General features: G+C 34.6%; 2 protein-coding genes across 6 annotated transcripts in view; one reads left to right on the plus strand and one right to left on the minus strand.

Moving 5' to 3' along the window:
- The window catches only part of GPATCH2 (G-patch domain containing 2), a 185659-nt gene extending 171652 nt beyond the window's left edge, over positions 1 to 14007 (minus strand). For 4 of the 5 annotated variants that reach the window (XM_077157841.1, XM_077157842.1, XM_077157843.1 and 1 more), the window contains exons 1-2: positions 13826 to 14007; positions 2690 to 3406 (exon numbers count right to left, since the gene is read on the minus strand). In XM_077157841.1, coding sequence (XP_077013956.1) covers positions 2690 to 3406; positions 13826 to 13881 — 773 coding nt within the window. In that variant the 5' untranslated portion in view covers positions 13882 to 14007. The remainder of the gene's footprint in view (positions 1 to 2689; positions 3407 to 13825) is intronic. The other variant, XM_077157845.1, reaches the window with a different exon arrangement.
- Positions 13958 to 19089, plus strand: part of SPATA17 (spermatogenesis associated 17) — a 312689-nt gene continuing 307557 nt past the window's right edge. The window contains exon 1 of the mRNA XM_077157846.1: positions 13958 to 14365. Within this exon, the coding sequence (XP_077013961.1) occupies positions 14298 to 14365 (68 nt within the window). The 5' untranslated portion in view covers positions 13958 to 14297. The remainder of the gene's footprint in view (positions 14366 to 19089) is intronic.

The following is a 19089-nucleotide window of genomic DNA, read 5'->3' on the forward strand; positions in this document are numbered from 1 at the left end:
GATTTTGATCTTATTTTGAGATATTTTTACAATTATGTATACATGTTTCTTTATTTAAATTTCACCTCATTGACAACTGGCAAGATGCTCCAGGATCATAACTTAGTTGTTACTGTGTTCAATACATCAGGCCAAAATAAAAATAGAAGCAAGGCTTTTCATTTCCAGCAGCTGATGGTCATTACAGTTATCTCCAATGATACTTCTATTTTTTTTTTTTGGTATGATTTCCCTAACAGTTATTGGATGAGAATATTTTCCATTAATATTCGTTGAATAAATATGTGCACACTAATTTCAATCTCCTGCCCCAGTCTGTTCATGTCCTATATTTTCTATGCTTGAAATCTGGGCATCATCTAAAGAGTGCTCTTTCTAAGGACTCAAACTCTGATTGAGTTAGTCAATTAGTTAGACTAAAGAATTAGTCCTTTGATTCTAATTCTTAAAATTCCTCTCAAATATTTCTTATCTGCTATCACTGACATAATTCACCTTCTACTTAAGGATGGGCTAGTGGACAGTCAAAGCCAAACACTGGGGTCAAGATGACTTAATCTTGATAAAATGCAAATACAGTTTGATTTCTTTACCACTTAATATTCTTCATTGACTCCCCATTGCCTATATGATGACAATGAAATTATTTAGCATGGCACATAAGGTCTTTAAAAAATGCTTTCTACTGTAGCCTCAGCTCTAATCATATATTCTAGTTATAAGAAACTACATATACTTGCAATTATAACCCACACATACTTCACAATTCATGCTTTTCTTTGCATGAGGTGTTACCTCTACCTGAGAATATTTTTCTCCCTCCACCTCACTCCTGCAATAACCTACAAAGTCTTAGTTCTTGCTTTAAATCATAAGAGTCTCTGGGATACCTTTCTTCACAAGGACCTTCTACCCAGCACGTTGCATTTTCATCATTTGCTTATTTGGCTATTTCAGACACTGAGGCCATTGAGAACAGTCTGTGTCATTAGTCTCAATACTAACAGTGAATAGTAAATAATAGTTACTCAAATGTTTGCTAAGTCTGATACACATACACACACATACTAAAAACATCTAAAAACAGCTCCAAGAAAATAGTCTTTTTTGTACTTGGAAAGCTTTGAAAGTAGTCTCAAAATACACTTAAACTTAAGTGCAAGTATTTTAAATCTTTAGCAATCTTCCCACAGAAGGAATCTGCACTTAACACATAAATGACAACAGGCAATAGCTACATAGCTAAGTTTAAAATCAGAGAAAATATTAAAAAAAAATTATTCAACAGTGAAAACATCCACTTAAAAAACTGATACTGCAGGGTTGCCTGACCATACCTAGTAGATACTCAGCTATTTTTTTACAATGAAAAGAAGCTAATGATGGGAATTTTCACCTCATTTCCTTTCCAGGGGAAATGTCCTAAGAAGCAGATCAATAAAAGCAAGCATTGAAGATAGAGGAGGGTTTGTACCATCAATCCAGAAAAAGGTAACCTATCTGTGAATAATCCAGAACTGAGAATATTATCTCCACTGGTACACACTCTCTCTTCCTTCCGGCAGTAAGTATGATAATCTTGTGGTCAGGCTGAGTGGTTGCTAGTCAAAGGGTCAATATTAGCAAACAGTAATATTCATTCTGGTATAATGATGAGAACTTTCTTTGAAGAAAAGCAGATACCACAAACTTTTCAAAGGCTCTCTGAAACATTTTTTAACTTCAATTTCTACTTCTTTAGAAAAATTACATAAATAGCCAACAATCTCTCAGAAAAAGTCCATTCTATATATTTACCAGGTTTTATTCACCTCTACAATCACATTTATAAGCAAAAAAAAAAAAAAAAAATAGAACCATAGCTCACAATCCACATAATTAAAATGATGCTAACCCTACAAATTAAAAATAAAATCCCCCTTCCCAGACCATTTTTAAGGAATGTTTTTCTGGCTCATAGTTCTACATTTAGTTTTAAAGACATACCCTGAAAAGGATGAAGAATGTCAATACCTTCTCATTTCCTGCAGGTAGCATCACTTCTGTGTAAACGAAAAATGATCACTTACATTTTCAGGCTCCAAAATAGTACCTACAATTATCATTGTGGTGTACATGCTTTCGAGAATGGATAGATTAAACTACATGCCAAAGAGTCATTGCTTCTCCATTTTTCTAATGACAAGATGAGAATGTTTCTAGACTGTAAATTGGGTTTTAAAAATTCATAAGTGATCAGAATTCCTAGCAAGATATGGACTTTTTAAAATATCCAAGCCACACACAGTCAAGAGAATCATCACCTTTTGATTCTCAGGTAAACAGACTGATGAATCATCGTACCTGAAAACTCTTTAATGAAACAAATAGTTATATAATCTATATAACTATTAAATCTTGTAATTCTAAGAGTTACAAATGTGCAGCTCATTCTTTCCACTCCCTTTTCTCTTTGTAGCTAAAAATTAAGTCCTAACACAAACCAAAGACTTTCCGTAGATCAAATAAGCAATTTTGCTTTGTGTTAAACATCATAAATTATATGGAAATACAACCATAGCTCAACAGTGATATTACTATCACTGTTAAAATTTATAATTATTTAAAAATAGAATGGATTAAAATACAAACACAGTCAACCATGAACACTGGAGACAAATATTTTTATATTTAGAGATATAAAAGTCACCTTTCACTCATGAGCTCATCTGAGACTTTTTGTTCTTCATATTCCATTTTGTCCTTATTGGTCTGGCTTATCTCCTCACTTTCTAAAACCACTCCTTCATCTTGGATTTTTGGTCCTTGTCTAATTATTTTCAATTTCCTTTTTTTGACTTTGTTTTTGGTAAACTCTTGATATTGGTAAGCTCTGTCATTGTCCATGTCCTGATCCCTACAACCTTCAAGCGACTGGGTCACTGTCCATTTGTTAGAGATGTCCTGTGGTAGATCTACTGCCATCCGCTTTACTTTTCTCCTCCTGCGTAGTGTTCTGTTCCCGAGGTTGTCTACAGCGAGATCAGACTCGTGCCACAGAGGTCTTTTCCCTCGAACATTATTATTTAAGTTTGATGATGGCCTGCGCTTTGCCACTAACATTTGGTCATCAGAGTCACTATGATCTTTTTTATTATTATTGTGATTTTCTCTATAGTCCTTGCTTGGTTCTTCTAAACTAGAATCAGAACCTTCACTTAAGCAGTGACCAGTCTCCCATGAGTGATGAACATTATATGACCTCCGTTTTCTACCTCTCCTTTTCCTTGCCTGGCGTTTCAGAGGGCATGATATACTTCGAGAATGTTCTCCCGTTTCTGCAAATCCACCTCGAGCTTGCTCTGAGCTCTCCTCCAATGCTGAGACAAGATCATGAACCAGTTCTTCCATGGTTCGACTGAAATGCCTACATATTTTAGAGAAAGAAAAAAGAAAAAAAAAAGGAAATACTATTAATCTAGTTTTCTATAGCAGACATTTCACTCTAATTTGACTAAGTTAATAGTCATTACAAAGAAGTGGTTAAAAGCTATTTAATTTGCCTATTAAGATATTATAGATTCAAACATTCTAACTTATTTTTAAGCCCTTTCTTCTTGTATAAGTTCTTTTATTAAACAATATAGGTATTACTTCAAGACAGATTAAGCACAATATCGGCAACAAGAGATTCCAGCATTTTTATATTTTCACTATGTAGTTATGGAAAAGTTCCTTTCTGCTTAAATCACTGCTCCTAATCTACTTGTGCCCTTTTCCCAGAAGGAGTTCCTTGCAGATACAGAGATAACTTTCTCAGTTCCCTCCACTAACTTCTAGTGGAGGGAAGCATGAACTCTTCCACTCACTACAGGCTGTATCTAGTCACTGCCACTACATGAGAGGAAGACAGAAAGGCAGACAGGTACTTCTGAGAGTTGTAAAATGTGTGAAACATTCAACAAAACACCAGGCATATAAATAGGCCATACTAATAGCAGATACCAATGAGAAACTATATTTACATTCACATGGAGCTTCACTGTCTAAATTTCTTACAATTCATTTCTAAAGAAGTCCTTAGGCTTTTTTGTTGGTTTGTTTTAAGAAGGCTAATTACATTACTAGTGAGATTATCCAGTAGTAAGCAAGGGTATTTATCAGCATTCTTAGGTGAATTATTATAAATTATATTGGTCTTTTCTAAATCGAATTCCCAAAGATTCTAAACCAGTGTTATGCTATAGAGCCAGACATCTGTTTTTGTTTTTTCAAGCATCATAGATAATTCAGATTTGCACCCTTCCTATGAAGATCTTGGCCCCTCAAATTGAGTTCTAGAAACATCTACCAAAGTATTCTCAACAGTCCTACAGAAACTTGTAGAGTTTCTAGAGTCCTACAGAAACTTGTAGGACTCTTGTAGGCTACAGAAACTTGTAGAGTTTCTAGAGTCTATACAGCAGGGAGGGGTTCTTTTTACTGCAAAGGGCCAGAGTAAATATTCTAGGCTTTGCAGGCCATAAATCTGTTATAACTACTCAACTCTGCCACTGTAGAGAGAAAACAGACAAAACGTGAGTGAATGGGTATGGCTGCGTTCCAATAAAATTTTATTTATAAAAGCAAATGATAGCAGGTCATAGTTTATCTAACTCTAGTCTGTACTCTCTATAGTGTATTAATCTTAGGCAATTGCAAATTCTCTAAAATCACTTTTCAACTTTTCTTCATTTTAACAATAATCTGAAAAAGCAAATCCTGATTCAAATGGATTTACCATTTATAAGATAATACCGCGCTAACAGTTGAAGACTTACTACATCAGACCCATTTCTAAGGGTTTTTTTAATATATTACTTCATTTCATTCTCACACAGTAAACTTATTAGGTGGGTAGATGAAGCACAGAGAGAGAAAGAGAGAGAGAGAGAGTAAGGTCAGTGTGCACACCAGTGACACATCTGGAAGTAGTGGTGACAGGATTCAAACTCTGGAGATCTAGCTGCAGAGCCCACATGCTTACCCAACTACAGCCAAGAACAGCTACATAATTTTAGTATCCACTTTGCACTTTTGCTTATGATTGATTTAGCAGCAAGTGGTATGCACCACTTTAACTGTTGAGATGGATTTAATATACAGCTACACTAAAGCCAAATGATACAGAGTTAGGTTTTACATTGTTTTGAATAGAAAAAAGGGACGGGAGACCCAAATAATACCAAGTAAGTTAAGACCCAAATAATACCAAGTAAGTTAAGTTAAGACCCAAATAATATCAAGTGAGTTAAGTTAAAAGAATCAGTGCTGTAGTCATCAGGAAAATGCACACGGTCGGCAATTAAGTACATACGACGTTATCCTTTGGTTAGCTGTTCTTTGTAATTTCCAGGTCTATCTCCTTTGGCATTTTACATAGATTTAAAAAGAAAAAAAAACCTATATGTATACATATATTTCAGAAACATGACAATTCAGATATATATTTTAAATAAACTCCGTGGGGGCCACTGAGATTTATTTTTTTTCTTTAAAAGGGTTCCATATATTACTCAGGTTTCAGAACTCTGCATTTGATTAAGAGAAATACTGCATCACATAAGAATTAGCAATAAACCAAACAGGGCTACAAATCTGACTACAATGATAAGTTAAATGGATCATTTTTCCATTCACTGTAAATGAATAAACTGCCTTTTTGTTTTCCCTATAATGCAACTCTCCTTTAACACTATTTCTTTGAAAGAAATGTAGTCTGAAAGAGCTATTAACTGTGAATATATTAGATCTTTAAAGAAATTCACTTAACCTATAGTGAAATAATCTCTTTTCTAAAAGACAACTCTGTAATCACCTGGTCTGAAATACTTATTTTTGAAGATACAGTTTACTTTTCAATGGGTGAATAGCTAGTTAACATGAAATTAATGCAATTCATGAGTATAGTTGCCAACTAAAACTGTAATTTATTTTACAAGTTACAAATCAGTACTTTATTTTTGAAGAGAAAACTTGGTAGTCTAAATTTAAAAAAGGTAACATCCCATTCAATCAATTGAAATCTACTACACAAATTAATTTTAAAAAGTACTACTGTAATACAGTTCAACAAAATATAAGATTAGAAAGAATGAAAGCAAAACTTCAGTTCATTAAAACTGCATCAGTCTTACTAGATTTTACAACCTATTTTCTCCAGAGACAATAATATACGTCTTAAAATTATTTAAATAACTTAAAGTTATTTAACTCCATCTCTCAAAACTGAATCAATTAAAAATGACTTCAAAAACTACTTTTAAAAGATTAAAAGAAAAACTCTCTAAATAGTAAGAAAAAATGCATTATATATAAGTGGGATTCAAAGTTCAAATCACTTTTTTCACCCCTTCATTTTCAAATGCAAGTCATTCCCAGCCAAAATCCCTGTTAATGGGCCAGTAATATAGTCAGTTAATGTCAAGCTGATTCACTAACATCTCTCAGGTAAAACTAGAATTCACTTGCCGCATAGAAATAAAGTCATGATAAGAAATCATCATGTGATCAATAACTCATTTATTTAGTTCCCCTTGGCTGTTATATTGAAGTATCAGGAGAAAAAAAAATTTGTGCTGAAACATTTTATCTCAAACACATTTTCTTAAATAAGATCTTTCCTATTAGAGGGGACTATAGAATTTCCTGTACAAAAATCTGTTCCTACTGACTATTCACATTTTTAAAGTAAAATTCAGTGAATTGCCATTTAGCTAATTGAAATTTCTATATTCACATATATTAAACAATTTAGCTTTATTTGGAATTCATTTAGAAATGAAATCTTTCAAAAAAGAGTTAGCATTGGGTATAATGTCTAAGATAACAGTTCACAAATAGCTTTCTTAAAATAGTTTCAATGAACAGAATATACAAAACAAAATTATAGTCTCACTATCTATATAATGTTGCATTTTGTAAAAGGAAATGCCTTGAGCAGATAAGCACTTTGTTTTTTCAGGTGGTATTATATTATGCTGAGCAATATAAAATGTACAATCATTTTAGCATTGAAATGCCATTTTAAAAAAAATTATGTGGTTGCTTTACTTTTTAAATTTCATTCAAGTATTTTTTATTGGGGCAAATTCATATAACATAAAATTAACCATTTAAAGTGAAAAGTTTAGTGACATGCAGTACATTCACAATGATGTGCAACTACCACCTCTATCTAGTTGCAAAACATTTTTACCACCCCACAATACAATCTATAACTCTCAGTTCGTGGCAACCATCAATCTCCTTTCTGTCTACATGGATTTACCTATTCTAGATATTTCATATAAACAGAATCACACAACATGTGACCTTTTTTGTCTGGCTCCTTTCACTAGCATGTTTCGAGGTTCATTCACGTTATAGCATGTATCTGTACTTTATTCCTTTTGATGGGTGCACGTTATAGCATGTATCTGTACTTTATTCCTTTTGATGGGTGCATAATATTCCACTTTATGTACCTACCACAATAAGTCTCTTTTAGGTAAAAATTCTTGGCCAAAAGCCAAGTTTGTTTGTTTGTCCTACTCTGAGAAATTTTAAACATCTAGCAAAAGAGTGAATTGTTTTGCTTTGCTTCCTAACTCAATTCAGAAGCAGCCTTCTTAAATGCTATGTTTCAGAGAATGATCAATTACTGTATAAAACATCAAATTGAGTTCAGGATTTCCTTGAAAATGTTTTTTGTTCAAGGAAGAAGAATAAGGGAAGTGCCTTAGTCCTAACTTACTGCTTACTTCTCGCCCAAAGAACTGACAGTTGACAGGTAGCCCATGAGATCTTAAATGGCCATCACAACATACCACATACAGGTAGGCAAGCAGGAGTGACGAGAACCCAATAAAACCCACAACACAGATCCCCTCAATGACCCACAGCAACTGTTTTGCTGATGACTATTACTTTCTGAAGCCTCTACTAGTAGTAGCTCAGTTCCAAAGAGGGGAAAAATACAGTATGTAGAGAAAACTGGTCAGGGAATAATTTCCTTGCAGGAATGCTGTAAAAATAACTACATGCAAAGAGGCTATACACGTGTGTCTACCGAATAAACCCAACAAGTTCATTATAAAAACAAAAACTTTTCAGAGGGAACTAAAGGGCAACTGACCACAGCAGTCAAATATTTAGTTAAGGAAAAAGAAATCAAAAGACTGTTTATTGCCCAGTACATGATAAAATTATCTTCCCCAATTCTAAAATAAAGATTCTCCAATAAAGTAATTTTAGCAGAATTTACAATTTCCCTTCCTTTGGTTTAATTTATAATTATACAATGTTTCACTGCATGCAAATTAACTCATCCTTTTACTGAACATCTGGAGAGTCCCGTGTTTAGTATCTGTTTTTCTCACTAACTTCTAAAGCTCTTGAGGTAGGGATTATGTTTTGCCACCAATAAATCTCCAGTGCCTGACACACTGTAGTTCATGGTCAAGAACTAGTCTGATGAATATATGCTATGACTACGCACAAACCTAACAATAAAATAGCCTTGGAATTGCATGCCTCAATATTCATGGTAGCTTTTATTTAACATAGGAATGGTTGGTGGGTAATAAAAGTATACAACTACAGTCAAACAGTAATGTAGACTTTGAAAATAGATGACAACATGCAAATGGTGACCATTAAAGATACCACATCAAGTACTAAATTTTATGACTAATTTAACACAGTATGAACCACAAGAATTATCTAAAGCTTGGTAAGATTTCTATTGCCCACAGGACTTTATGCACTTCCATTCTTAATGGTAATACTATTTGTCAAAATAAATTTTTAATTCGGTCTACTAATATATTAATACACTATCTCATATATTTTGACAGAGGTCATCTTAGGATATTAAGAATAACCCTAATATTAAATATTAACTTTAATTTAGAAATTTCTCAACCTACCTATCTAAATCATTAATCAGGTGTAACCTCTGCTCCCTCCTCCTCCACCCTTTTTCTCACGTTGAAAGAGGTATGGGGGGGCGGGCCCCAGTGGCTCAGCAGGCAAGAATGCTTGCCTGCCATGCCAGAGGACCCAGGTTCGATTCCCGGTGCCTGCCCATGTAAAAAAAAAAAAGAGGTATGGGGGAAACCTATAAAATGGTAAAACACGTAAACAATTAATTCTAATTTTACCCTAAAACTGGGCAATAAATATGGAACAGAATTCTGAAGAAATAAAGGTTGGAAGTGAAGAGTAGAGAACATGGCCTTTGGATTCAAAACTAAATTCGGAAGCTAAACTCTGCTACACTTATCATCTACAGGACCTTGAGCAAATAACCTATGTTCTGATTCTGTTTATAGGTATAGTTTCTACTTTGAAAGGATTCTTAGAGGATTAGAGTGGGCACAACATATGAGAGCAATTATAGATATTATAAAGCAGTTATTTCATCTTTCAATAACCTCTATCCCCAGTTAAGTGAAATTGGTCATTAAACACCAAATCATTCTGCTTTTAATGCACTGATTTGCATTCAACTGGAAGTGCTGCTGGCATCTACTATTTGTCACCTATGTCACCACAGGGAAACTCAGGAAAGTCTTTCCTCTTTAATCTGGAAACTTGGCAAAAAACAAAACAAAAAACCATAATTGACTTTAAGGAAAAAAAGCCTAATTTTATTTTCCAAATTTGTGATTTAATAATGCTGGCTTGTTTTTTATTGCAATTTGAACAGCATTCTTTTGATGTTTTGTTACTTCATTTAATGACTACAAGAGTCATTCAAAACTTCTTACCTTACACTCTAATCACTTTAAAAATGTAAACTATTGAACAAAAAATGGTTTAAAACCTTTATGACTTGATTATTTGTAAAGCAACTGTCCATTCTCCATTAATTCTCAAATAAAAGTTTTAAATATTGGTGAGGAATCTTGGATGATTATGGTTATCTGAGGGCCCAGGTAATATGATTTGATATGCCAAGAGCATATCAAATGTTATCAAAATCAATCTAATTTTAAACAGATGCAACCTACATTTGGTGAAAGAAATTTATGGTAAACCTGCAACTTGTGGTTAAAAAAAAGGGCAGAATAATGTTCCCAATGTTTAATAAGTCTAATCTTCAAGGTGAAATGTGATTTTTTTAAAAATGAAAACAACTGCTGAAAATCACATATCTCTCATATTTCTGCACTGCAGAAAACATTTTTTTACTAATATGCTGCCTAAATGAAATAAAGCCAAATTTTAAAACAGGCAAAACAAAAATTACACTCTAAAAAATAAACCATTTCGGGTGCATGGGTGGCTCAGCAGCAGAATGCTCACCTGCCATGCAGGAGACCCAGGTTTGATTCTCGGACCATGCACCCCCCCAAAAAAAAAATAATAAATAAAATAACCATTCCAATTCCTGTTAACAGGTAAATATTCAAATTCACCCTAGGAAGCTTCTAGTAGGTTGAAAATGAGTCTTATTCATGCTAACACATAGTAACTGCTCAACAGATATCAAATATATAAACAAAATGTTGAATTCCTAGAATAGCAATAATAATGAAGACAACTGAATATTAATTTCAAGTACCTTTCACAATGCTTGACACATAATAGGTGTTAAAAAAAATCAGGAGAAAAAAAAAACAAATGACTTAATTAATGAACAAATAACAAAGAAAAAGTATGATTTAGGACTAAATGCTAGACAATTCAAATTTCAAATTTTCTGCCATAATCACAAGCAAGATACTCTTTAAATTTTTAGTTAAACAAATGAGATTAGGGGCAAATTATGAAAGATGGTCTAAAGTCTCCAGTTTGATATAAATAAAGATGCAAAGAAGCTATACCAATATTAATATGTGACTTGCCCCAAATCATACCACCATTGCCTTGATTCCTAATCATTTAAACAGAAGCCCGACTCACACAAACTTGGCAGTCTGAAACTGAGTCCAAGACAAAAGAGAAGATATTAAAATATGTACATTTTTCACAAGGTAGTTTTTTAGACATAAAGAAAATAAAAATACCAAAGAGGAATGAAACTGGAAGCAAAGGTCCAGAGTCAATATGATTTACTTTTAATAGCTTTTTTCTTTAAGCAAAGCAACAGACAAGAGTTAGGGTACTGCAGTTCAATCAATCAAAAATGATTCAATATTTTCATAATCAGGGACTTGATTTTTAAAATTTTGCTTCAACCTTTAAAACCTTTCGACGAAAACCAGAAATTCATTTAAAAAATAAATCATTAATAAGGTAAATGACAATAAAGAAAAGTACCTCTAAGTTCTAAATGTGATTTGTCTATTAAATAAATAAAATGTTAAAAGGCACACTATCATTAGAAAGTGTGAAGATGGATAATTTTTGGAGCCTATCTTCAAAACTGTGTGTAACAAGGCAGGAAGGGAATGGACACCTCTTGGCCACAATGATTTCTTTAATTAAGAACATAATATGAACAACTTAAAAGATCAACTTGTACAGAAAATATATTCATTCCTAACACAAAAAAACCATGGGACCTTTATTATTTAATTGTATAAGGCCTTCCACCCCCCAACCTTTAGGACCCTTGATAATGAAATACAATACCAGATCTATTTTTTCAACAGTTTTTAAGATTATAAAAAGCCATCTATATTTATCAACTTGGTGTCTAAAAGCTGAAAACCCAACCTATGATTTAGAAAAAAAAATGAAGTTAAGATGGGCATTGAATAAGTCAGAAAATCCAGGTTGGTTAGCAAATACTTCTCAGTTTATCAATTTTTTGAGAGACTGTATCTTATTCAGACAAATAGGCAGTACTTCATAGTGGCACACAAAAGAATTTTCTTTAGGTATACCATAAAGTAATCACACTACATATATTACAATTGGGCAAGTTATTTAAACTATCTTTACCTCCCTGTTTCACCATGTGTAAAATGCAAATAACAGCACTAACATCAATAGATTTATATGAAATTAATGACTATTATGTACATACATCCTGGTACCAAGTAACTATTTAGTAGCAACCCCAGTGGCCCTTGAATTTATCACTGGGATAAAACATACATCCATGGTATAGGAAATGTTTGTTCAATGAATGAAAAAGAAAATTCCACTAAGAAATCTGGAATGACTGGACAGCGTTTCAAATAAAATAGAAAATAAAGTTCCCAATATATTCATTCTGCCAAAGCAGACGTCATTTTAAAAATTTTATTCAAAAACTGATTAAGTGCTAGGCACTATGTTATACTCAGTAGCCATAATGAAAGTAACAGTTGTATTACCACAAGTGAAAACAGAATAGCTCTTAAAAGAGAAATGAAAAATTGTTTCTCTACACTGTAAAGCGGTACCTAACCATGACTTGGTAGAGGTAGGAGAGGAAGATGTTGACAATTATATTTTTAAATTAAATAATCACCTACCTTACAAATCAATAACCTCAGAAAGAGCAGACCAATTTACAGAGTACATTTTTTTCCTCCCTTTCTTAACAACTTATTGAATGGCAAAACATTTTAAAAAGTACTCTTGAAAGGAACTCTCTTGGATGATGGAAATGTCCTATCTGGTTTTGTGCAGTGGTTACATAAGTATATGCAATTGTCAAAACTAATCAAACTAAACACCTAAGAACTATGCATCTTATTCTACGTTAATTACATCGTCATTAAAAAAAAAAAAAGGTTCCCAGCTTTTCTAACTGGGAAATATGAGAATTACAAAGTAGCATAACCAAATCTATATTCACCATAAAATGAACTACAGAATGATCCGATTCCTCTCAAAAATATTTCGGGCAAGATATTCTCTTAGCTTCTCAGTGATAGGTGACCAAAATGATTTTTGGGGGATGGCAGACTACTATTCTCCATGTTCTCAGTTTCTGCAGAATCTTTGCTTTTTTTTTTGCACTTTCTTTCCATTGTTGGTTAAAACTTTGTTTGAGGATTGTCACTGGGAAATTTGCTTGTTTGGTTCACTGTCTTTTGTATGCTTGGAGGCAAACCGCTTGGGAGAAAAATTACAGTCAACATTGTCATCTTACACTAGAAATCCGAAAACCAAACTCTAGCTCTAGGAGTGAAATGTGCAAGGCAATTTTACACAAGTTACTAGGATATTCTGTGTCTGTGATAATCTGCTATCAAAGGGATGTCACAGGATAAAGTGTATTAATTTGGGAAGGCGTTTTGAAAAATCAAAACAATACATTATTCTAAAGTGGCATTGGTGATGTATTACAAACATACTCAAATCCCCAACCTAATTCTGGCATTTATATGTTTTAGAGTTCTTAGGGAATACTCATACACATCTCATTTGAACTGGAAGAGGTCGTTCAAAGGGGTGAAAACAGATTATCCCTCACGAGAAAGGGGGGTTGAGGTTGAGGGTGGGAAGGTGATGGCTCTTCCACTAATAAACATCCAGAAGTCTAGGTTTCTAGGATTTGGTCTTCCAAGGCATTAGTATAATGTGGTAAATTTTAAAAGGGGAGTGGAGGAATAAGGCCTGGATTAAGATAAATTCTTCCTGTCTCTAGTCTTGTCAAAAACCAGAGGGGAGATGAACTGCTCCTGGAGTGCAGAAAGCTTTACTCCTAAAATATCGCAGAGTGTCAGCCAAGAAATCAACAAGCATGTACCGTATTCCTTCACAAACCTTTAGCACACCTCAATGCCTCCCTACACTGCGCCCACCCAAAGCAAGAAAGAAAGCTAGGCCCAGATGTCTTCATTTCACCCATCCCATCTGCCTCCCCCTTCCACTCCTGGTCCAGCGGCCTCTGGCCATCGCCCCCTTTCCAGCTCCCTCTCCCCAGGGCTGCCAGCCTCACCAGCTGTTCCCGGCGGCTGCAGTTCCGATCGGTTGGCGCCCGGCGGCCCCGAACATTAACGACACCCAAGAGCCTGGCCTCGAGGCTCAGGCCCGAGAACTGACTCCAACTACTTGAGCACCGGCGAAGTCCTGGAGCAGTTCAGCATTTTCAGATGAGCTTCCGGAAGCAGAAAGGAGGCGGAAACCGGAAGCCCGGAGCAACCATTTGCTCTCCCCCCCTCCTGCTTTCCCATCGAAAGTACTCCCGTTTCACTCACAGAAGAGAGAGAGAGGCAAATAAGTCAAACTGTCTGCTTCACAAAAAGTTATTAATTTTCTTTCTAGTACTCCTAAATTTGAAACAGGGTAAAAAGAAAACAAGCAAACCAGGAGTGAATGAAAGTTGGTCACCCGGGACCAGCCTTATGGTTTGGCCCCGTTGCCTTGGAGACCGAGAGTAACACCAAATGTAAACGCCCTGTGGAGACGCTATGGCCACTTTAGCCCGGCTGCAAGGTCGGACGTCGATTATAGAAAATCAGTACTACTTTAGGAACAGGTAAGTCACCTGTTGGGACCCGACAGAGGACTGGCGTGACCTGAGGCGGCTGTCCCTCGGCGGGAGTTTACTATTAACAAATTCCCTAATTCAGTAAGTACCACCCAATTCTCTCCATAGTTTATCGAATGCGAACTTAATCGGTAGTGTTACCATACAGGGGAACTGTAGGTAGAGCCGGGCCAGAGATTGTCAGTTTGAGACAATTTAAGCAAAAGTTCAGATAAAACAGTACTTTCCCTTGATATCATCTCTCGCATTTTAATGAAACCAATGTTCTTTCTATTGAAGGTTTTGTAGAGTGGCTGAGGTCGCTCATGCTCCCCAGCTCACTGAGTTCTGTGTGTCTCCCCATCTACCTACGGATTTGCGCCGCCGTTATTTCACAGACCTCATTGAGCTCAATTGTTTTTGGACTTAATTGCAATGATTTGTCTTCCTAAAGTGTAATACCTAAACTATTCTGATCAAATAATCAGTGCCAATACATTAATCAATAGGAAAGGGCTAAGGAAAACGCTGGCAGCCTTCTCCGTCTTCCTACATCCAAATTTGTCACCCAAGAACAGGTTCATTTGAACAATGGCTCTCTGGAAGTAATGCCCTAGAAGTTTTGTCCTACTTACGAGAAACTCCGAAAACAACTGAATTAGACAATGATAGAAAACAGTGACATGGCAGACCCATGGAATAAATCAAATATATTTCAAATCAGTAAGAAAGAATCTTGCTGAGCCTTTCAAATTCTAACATTTATCTTGCCTACTTTATTTTTATATCATATTGTATTTCTCTTATAGCACCTATCACAATTTAATTTTATATTCTACTGTGAAATTATTTGATTAATATCTCTCCTGTTAAACTAGAAGCAGGGGCAGTGTGTTTTTTGCTCAACATTATTTCAATCTCCAGTGTATATCTCAGTTCCTGATATATAGCTGCAAAATAATTACTTGTTGAATCATTGCATAAATGAATCTTTTAATCAATCATTGGTCCTGGTTTATGTGAACATACTAAAAATAGAGGAAGCTAAAAATTATCTATTTATTATTCATTTAGAGTATGTGACAGCTCCTGTATTTATGTATAACATATATGTAAAAACAACAAGATCATTCTTCATGATGTCCACAGCCTGTGGGCATTTTAAAAATAATTGCAACAGAGTATGCTAAACAGGAAGGAAAACAATGACCATTTCTTGAGCACTAATCATGTGCCAGGCATTGTCCCAGGAACTTTTTCATATAATACCCAATTTGGTTTTCCCAACATTACAACAACTTAACATATAACTTATATGTTTAGAACTCAAGAACAGTATTCTAGAAAAGTCTGGTGAAGTGCCTGCCATAGAACATCAAAATATATAATTTCTCTCTATAGATTTCAGCGTCAACCTTTGTCCCTATCTCCTGAGTTTTGATTGTACACCATATATGGACTATATGTGTGTAAAGATTTGTCAGCAAAAATATTTTTAAAAAATACATTGATAAAGATGCAAATATAGTTTCTTCTGTATCTCCTATCTATTAAAAAATACGTAATTATATCTAACTTCCGCTACTTCCTGTTTCCTCTTTCTCCGTCTTCCTTTCTCTCTACTATCTCTACTGACTTCATTCTCTAGTCCTCATTACCACCACCCTGTCCTTTTTCATTTCAGAGTCTTTTGCCCCTTTGCCCAACAATTTCCAAATACTAAAATTCTAGTAGTAAAAAAAAAAAAGAGGATGGCTTTTCTGGGGTACAACAGATTCAAACCAGCACAGCTTCCTTCCTTTAACTCTAAAAGTACTAGAAGACTGACAAAGAATGAGCTACAAAATGCCTTTGCCTCACGTCCCAGAAGAGATCCCAGTTTGTTAATATGTTCTCTGCTAGCTCATTGAAGGGAAAAAAGTCTTGGTTAATCATCACTGCCCAAGTGATCTGAGCAGATAACTCTGCATAGATAGTAAGCAATTTAATATCTATCAACATAAATAGCAGAGGAAGGTCACAAGCCATTCAAGGGAACATTTGGAAGAAGGAAATCAAGCCAAGAAACTAGAACAAGTGCCTACTATGGGGTTAGAACTAATGGAAGAAACATATGTAAACTTTAATAGAAAATCTAATAAGAGTTTTTACAGAGATAAAAATAGAACCAAGGAAACTTTCAGGAGCCAATTTTAAATACCTAAAATTTTCAATTTAAAAATGTTACAGGGGAATTGAAAAACAGGATAACCACTCCTTGTTTTATTTTGCTAATGCTGCCAGAATGCAATACACAAGAAATGGATTGGTTTTTATAAAGGAGCTTTTTTAGTTACATATTCACTAATTTGGAAAGGCACACAGTGATATCTGCTGGTCTTTTCTTCTGGCTTCTGCATTCAAAAAGCTTTTCTTTCTGTTTTTCCAAACGTCTGTATCTGAGCTGGCTCTGAGCGCTGAGCTGCATTGTGCTGGGCTCCTTCTCTTTCTTCTGACCTATCTCTTTTAAGTCTCGGATAATGAAGTTAAACATCACTCATTGTGGAAGGCACTCCCCTTAGCCACCACAGATAAAATCAGGCATCGATAAATTTCACCTGCTAATGATTTACATCCACAGCGACAGAACAACTGGGCACCATCACCTGGCCAAGTCTCCTGACTCTATCACACTGCTGAAATGTAAATATTTAAGGAAGGTAAATGAAGGAAGTATCCTGTGACAGAGCAAAAGTACAAATGAACAGAACACATGAGTGAAAACATTAACAACATGGAGGACATATCCAGGAGACTTCATGTGTGAATAATAGTCACTGCAGAATCTGAAATGGGAGTTGGAAAGAGATAAAGAAATAATAAATACTAGAAGAGAACTTTCCTAGACTGAAGAAAATATAATTACTTTGACTGGAAAGGGCCTCCTAAGTCCTAGGCAGGTTTTTTAAAAAAGATTTACGTATTAGATTATCTGGAGAAATTTCTGAATTCCAAGGAAGGAAGGAAGGAAGGAAGGGAAGAAGGAAAGAGGGGAGGGGAGGAGAGGAGGAGGGAAGGAGGAAAGAAATAAAGGTCATACAAGCTTCTAATTGAAAAAGAAAAGAAAAAAAAGTTGGTTACCAAGGAAAGAGACCAACACTGGATGCCTCAACTGAACACAGTAACTTGAAGAGACAGGAACAATAATTACTGATTAGTGAAGGCAAAAAACCCAAAGCAACTAAACTCTAAGAATCCTAAACCTAGCAAAGACCTTACTGATTTTTGAAAGAAAGAAATTTTCAGACATGTACAGATTCAGAATTATGTCATCCCCATACCCTATATGAGAAAATTTACTCAAGAATGTACTCTCTCTAACCAAAAGAAAATTAAATCAGAACGAAGATCTCAATATAGGGAAAAAAGAGCAAATGAAATAATAGAAACTGATGAGTAAATATTTACAGAGTTATATTTACATTTATATAAACATTCCTATTTTACTAAGGTTTATGTACACCTTAGCAGATGCAGCTAAAACAATCCAGTTGGTGCTTTCAGTTATTTTTCCTAGTTATTTCTGTGGCCAAATTCACAAGTTCCTTAGTACTTTTTTTAATCTTTCAAGTGATTGCAGACCGGTTGCAAATTATTCTACTAATAAATGACATCGGTTCTTCTTTCTCCAGCTTCTAAAATCAGTTTCCTCACCACTCTCCCATATACAGTAATAGCCTTTCCACTGGCTTTCACAACGCATGGCCCCGCCTTGTCTCCCACTTTCTGTCCCTCAAAGCCAATGTCACGGGTTTCAGATTTTTGATGTGCCGTCTACCACAGTTTCTTCCAGTGTTAGCAACATTGCAGGATACGTGGGCAATATACAAAAAAAAAAAAAAAATTGTGATAGCAATGAGTTTGGAATTTAAAATAACATAGACCGGTGCCATTTACAATAGCATTAAAACATGAAACAAGGATAAATTTAACAAAATTCATGCAAAATTTGTAGCTTGGAAACTACACAAGATGCTGGGATAAAGACCTACATATATGGAGAGATATGTCCTCTTTTATGGATTAGAAGATCCAGTATTATTCAGATTTTGCTTCTCTCTCACTCAATCTATAGATTACACAGTGTCAATCAAAAAATGTATAGTAGCAATAGACATAAAAGTTGCTCAACCTCCATAAAAATCAAGGAAATGCAAATTAAAATAACAATGAAATGTTTTTCTCTCAACTATTTAGAAAAACATTTAAAAGACTGATAGAATGTAGTTATTAAAAGCATAGGGAAAGAAGCACATTTTTAGTGGTAAAGTATACTGCAATTTATTTTCAGTTTTATCCTCTTAGAACTAATGCCTCAAAAAATAACATCTATTTGTAATAACTCTGGCTAAATAGATTAAGGTATATGCATGTGATGGAATATTATGTAGAGTTTAAGTGAAGATTTTGTACATTATGACATGAAAAAAATCACATACAAATTGAGATTAAAAAAGCAGTTGATAGAAAGTATATAATGCATTTAGTATGGATTTTTTAAGTTAAAGTATACACAGACTTGAAACTATGAATCTGGACTCATGCGTAACTGTTAATAGTGTTTTTCTTCAGTAATTGGAGGGTAGAGAAGGGTTAAATGGAATATTACTTTTTTACCTCTATATTTTTCTGTATTGTTTGAAATTTTACATACGGAATTGAATATTTATGTATTTGTAATATTTATGAAATAA

The sequence above is a fragment of the Tamandua tetradactyla genome, chromosome 4 (assembly GCF_023851605.1).
Source record: "Tamandua tetradactyla isolate mTamTet1 chromosome 4, mTamTet1.pri, whole genome shotgun sequence".
In the NCBI taxonomy this organism is placed as follows: domain Eukaryota; kingdom Metazoa; phylum Chordata; class Mammalia; order Pilosa; family Myrmecophagidae; genus Tamandua; species Tamandua tetradactyla.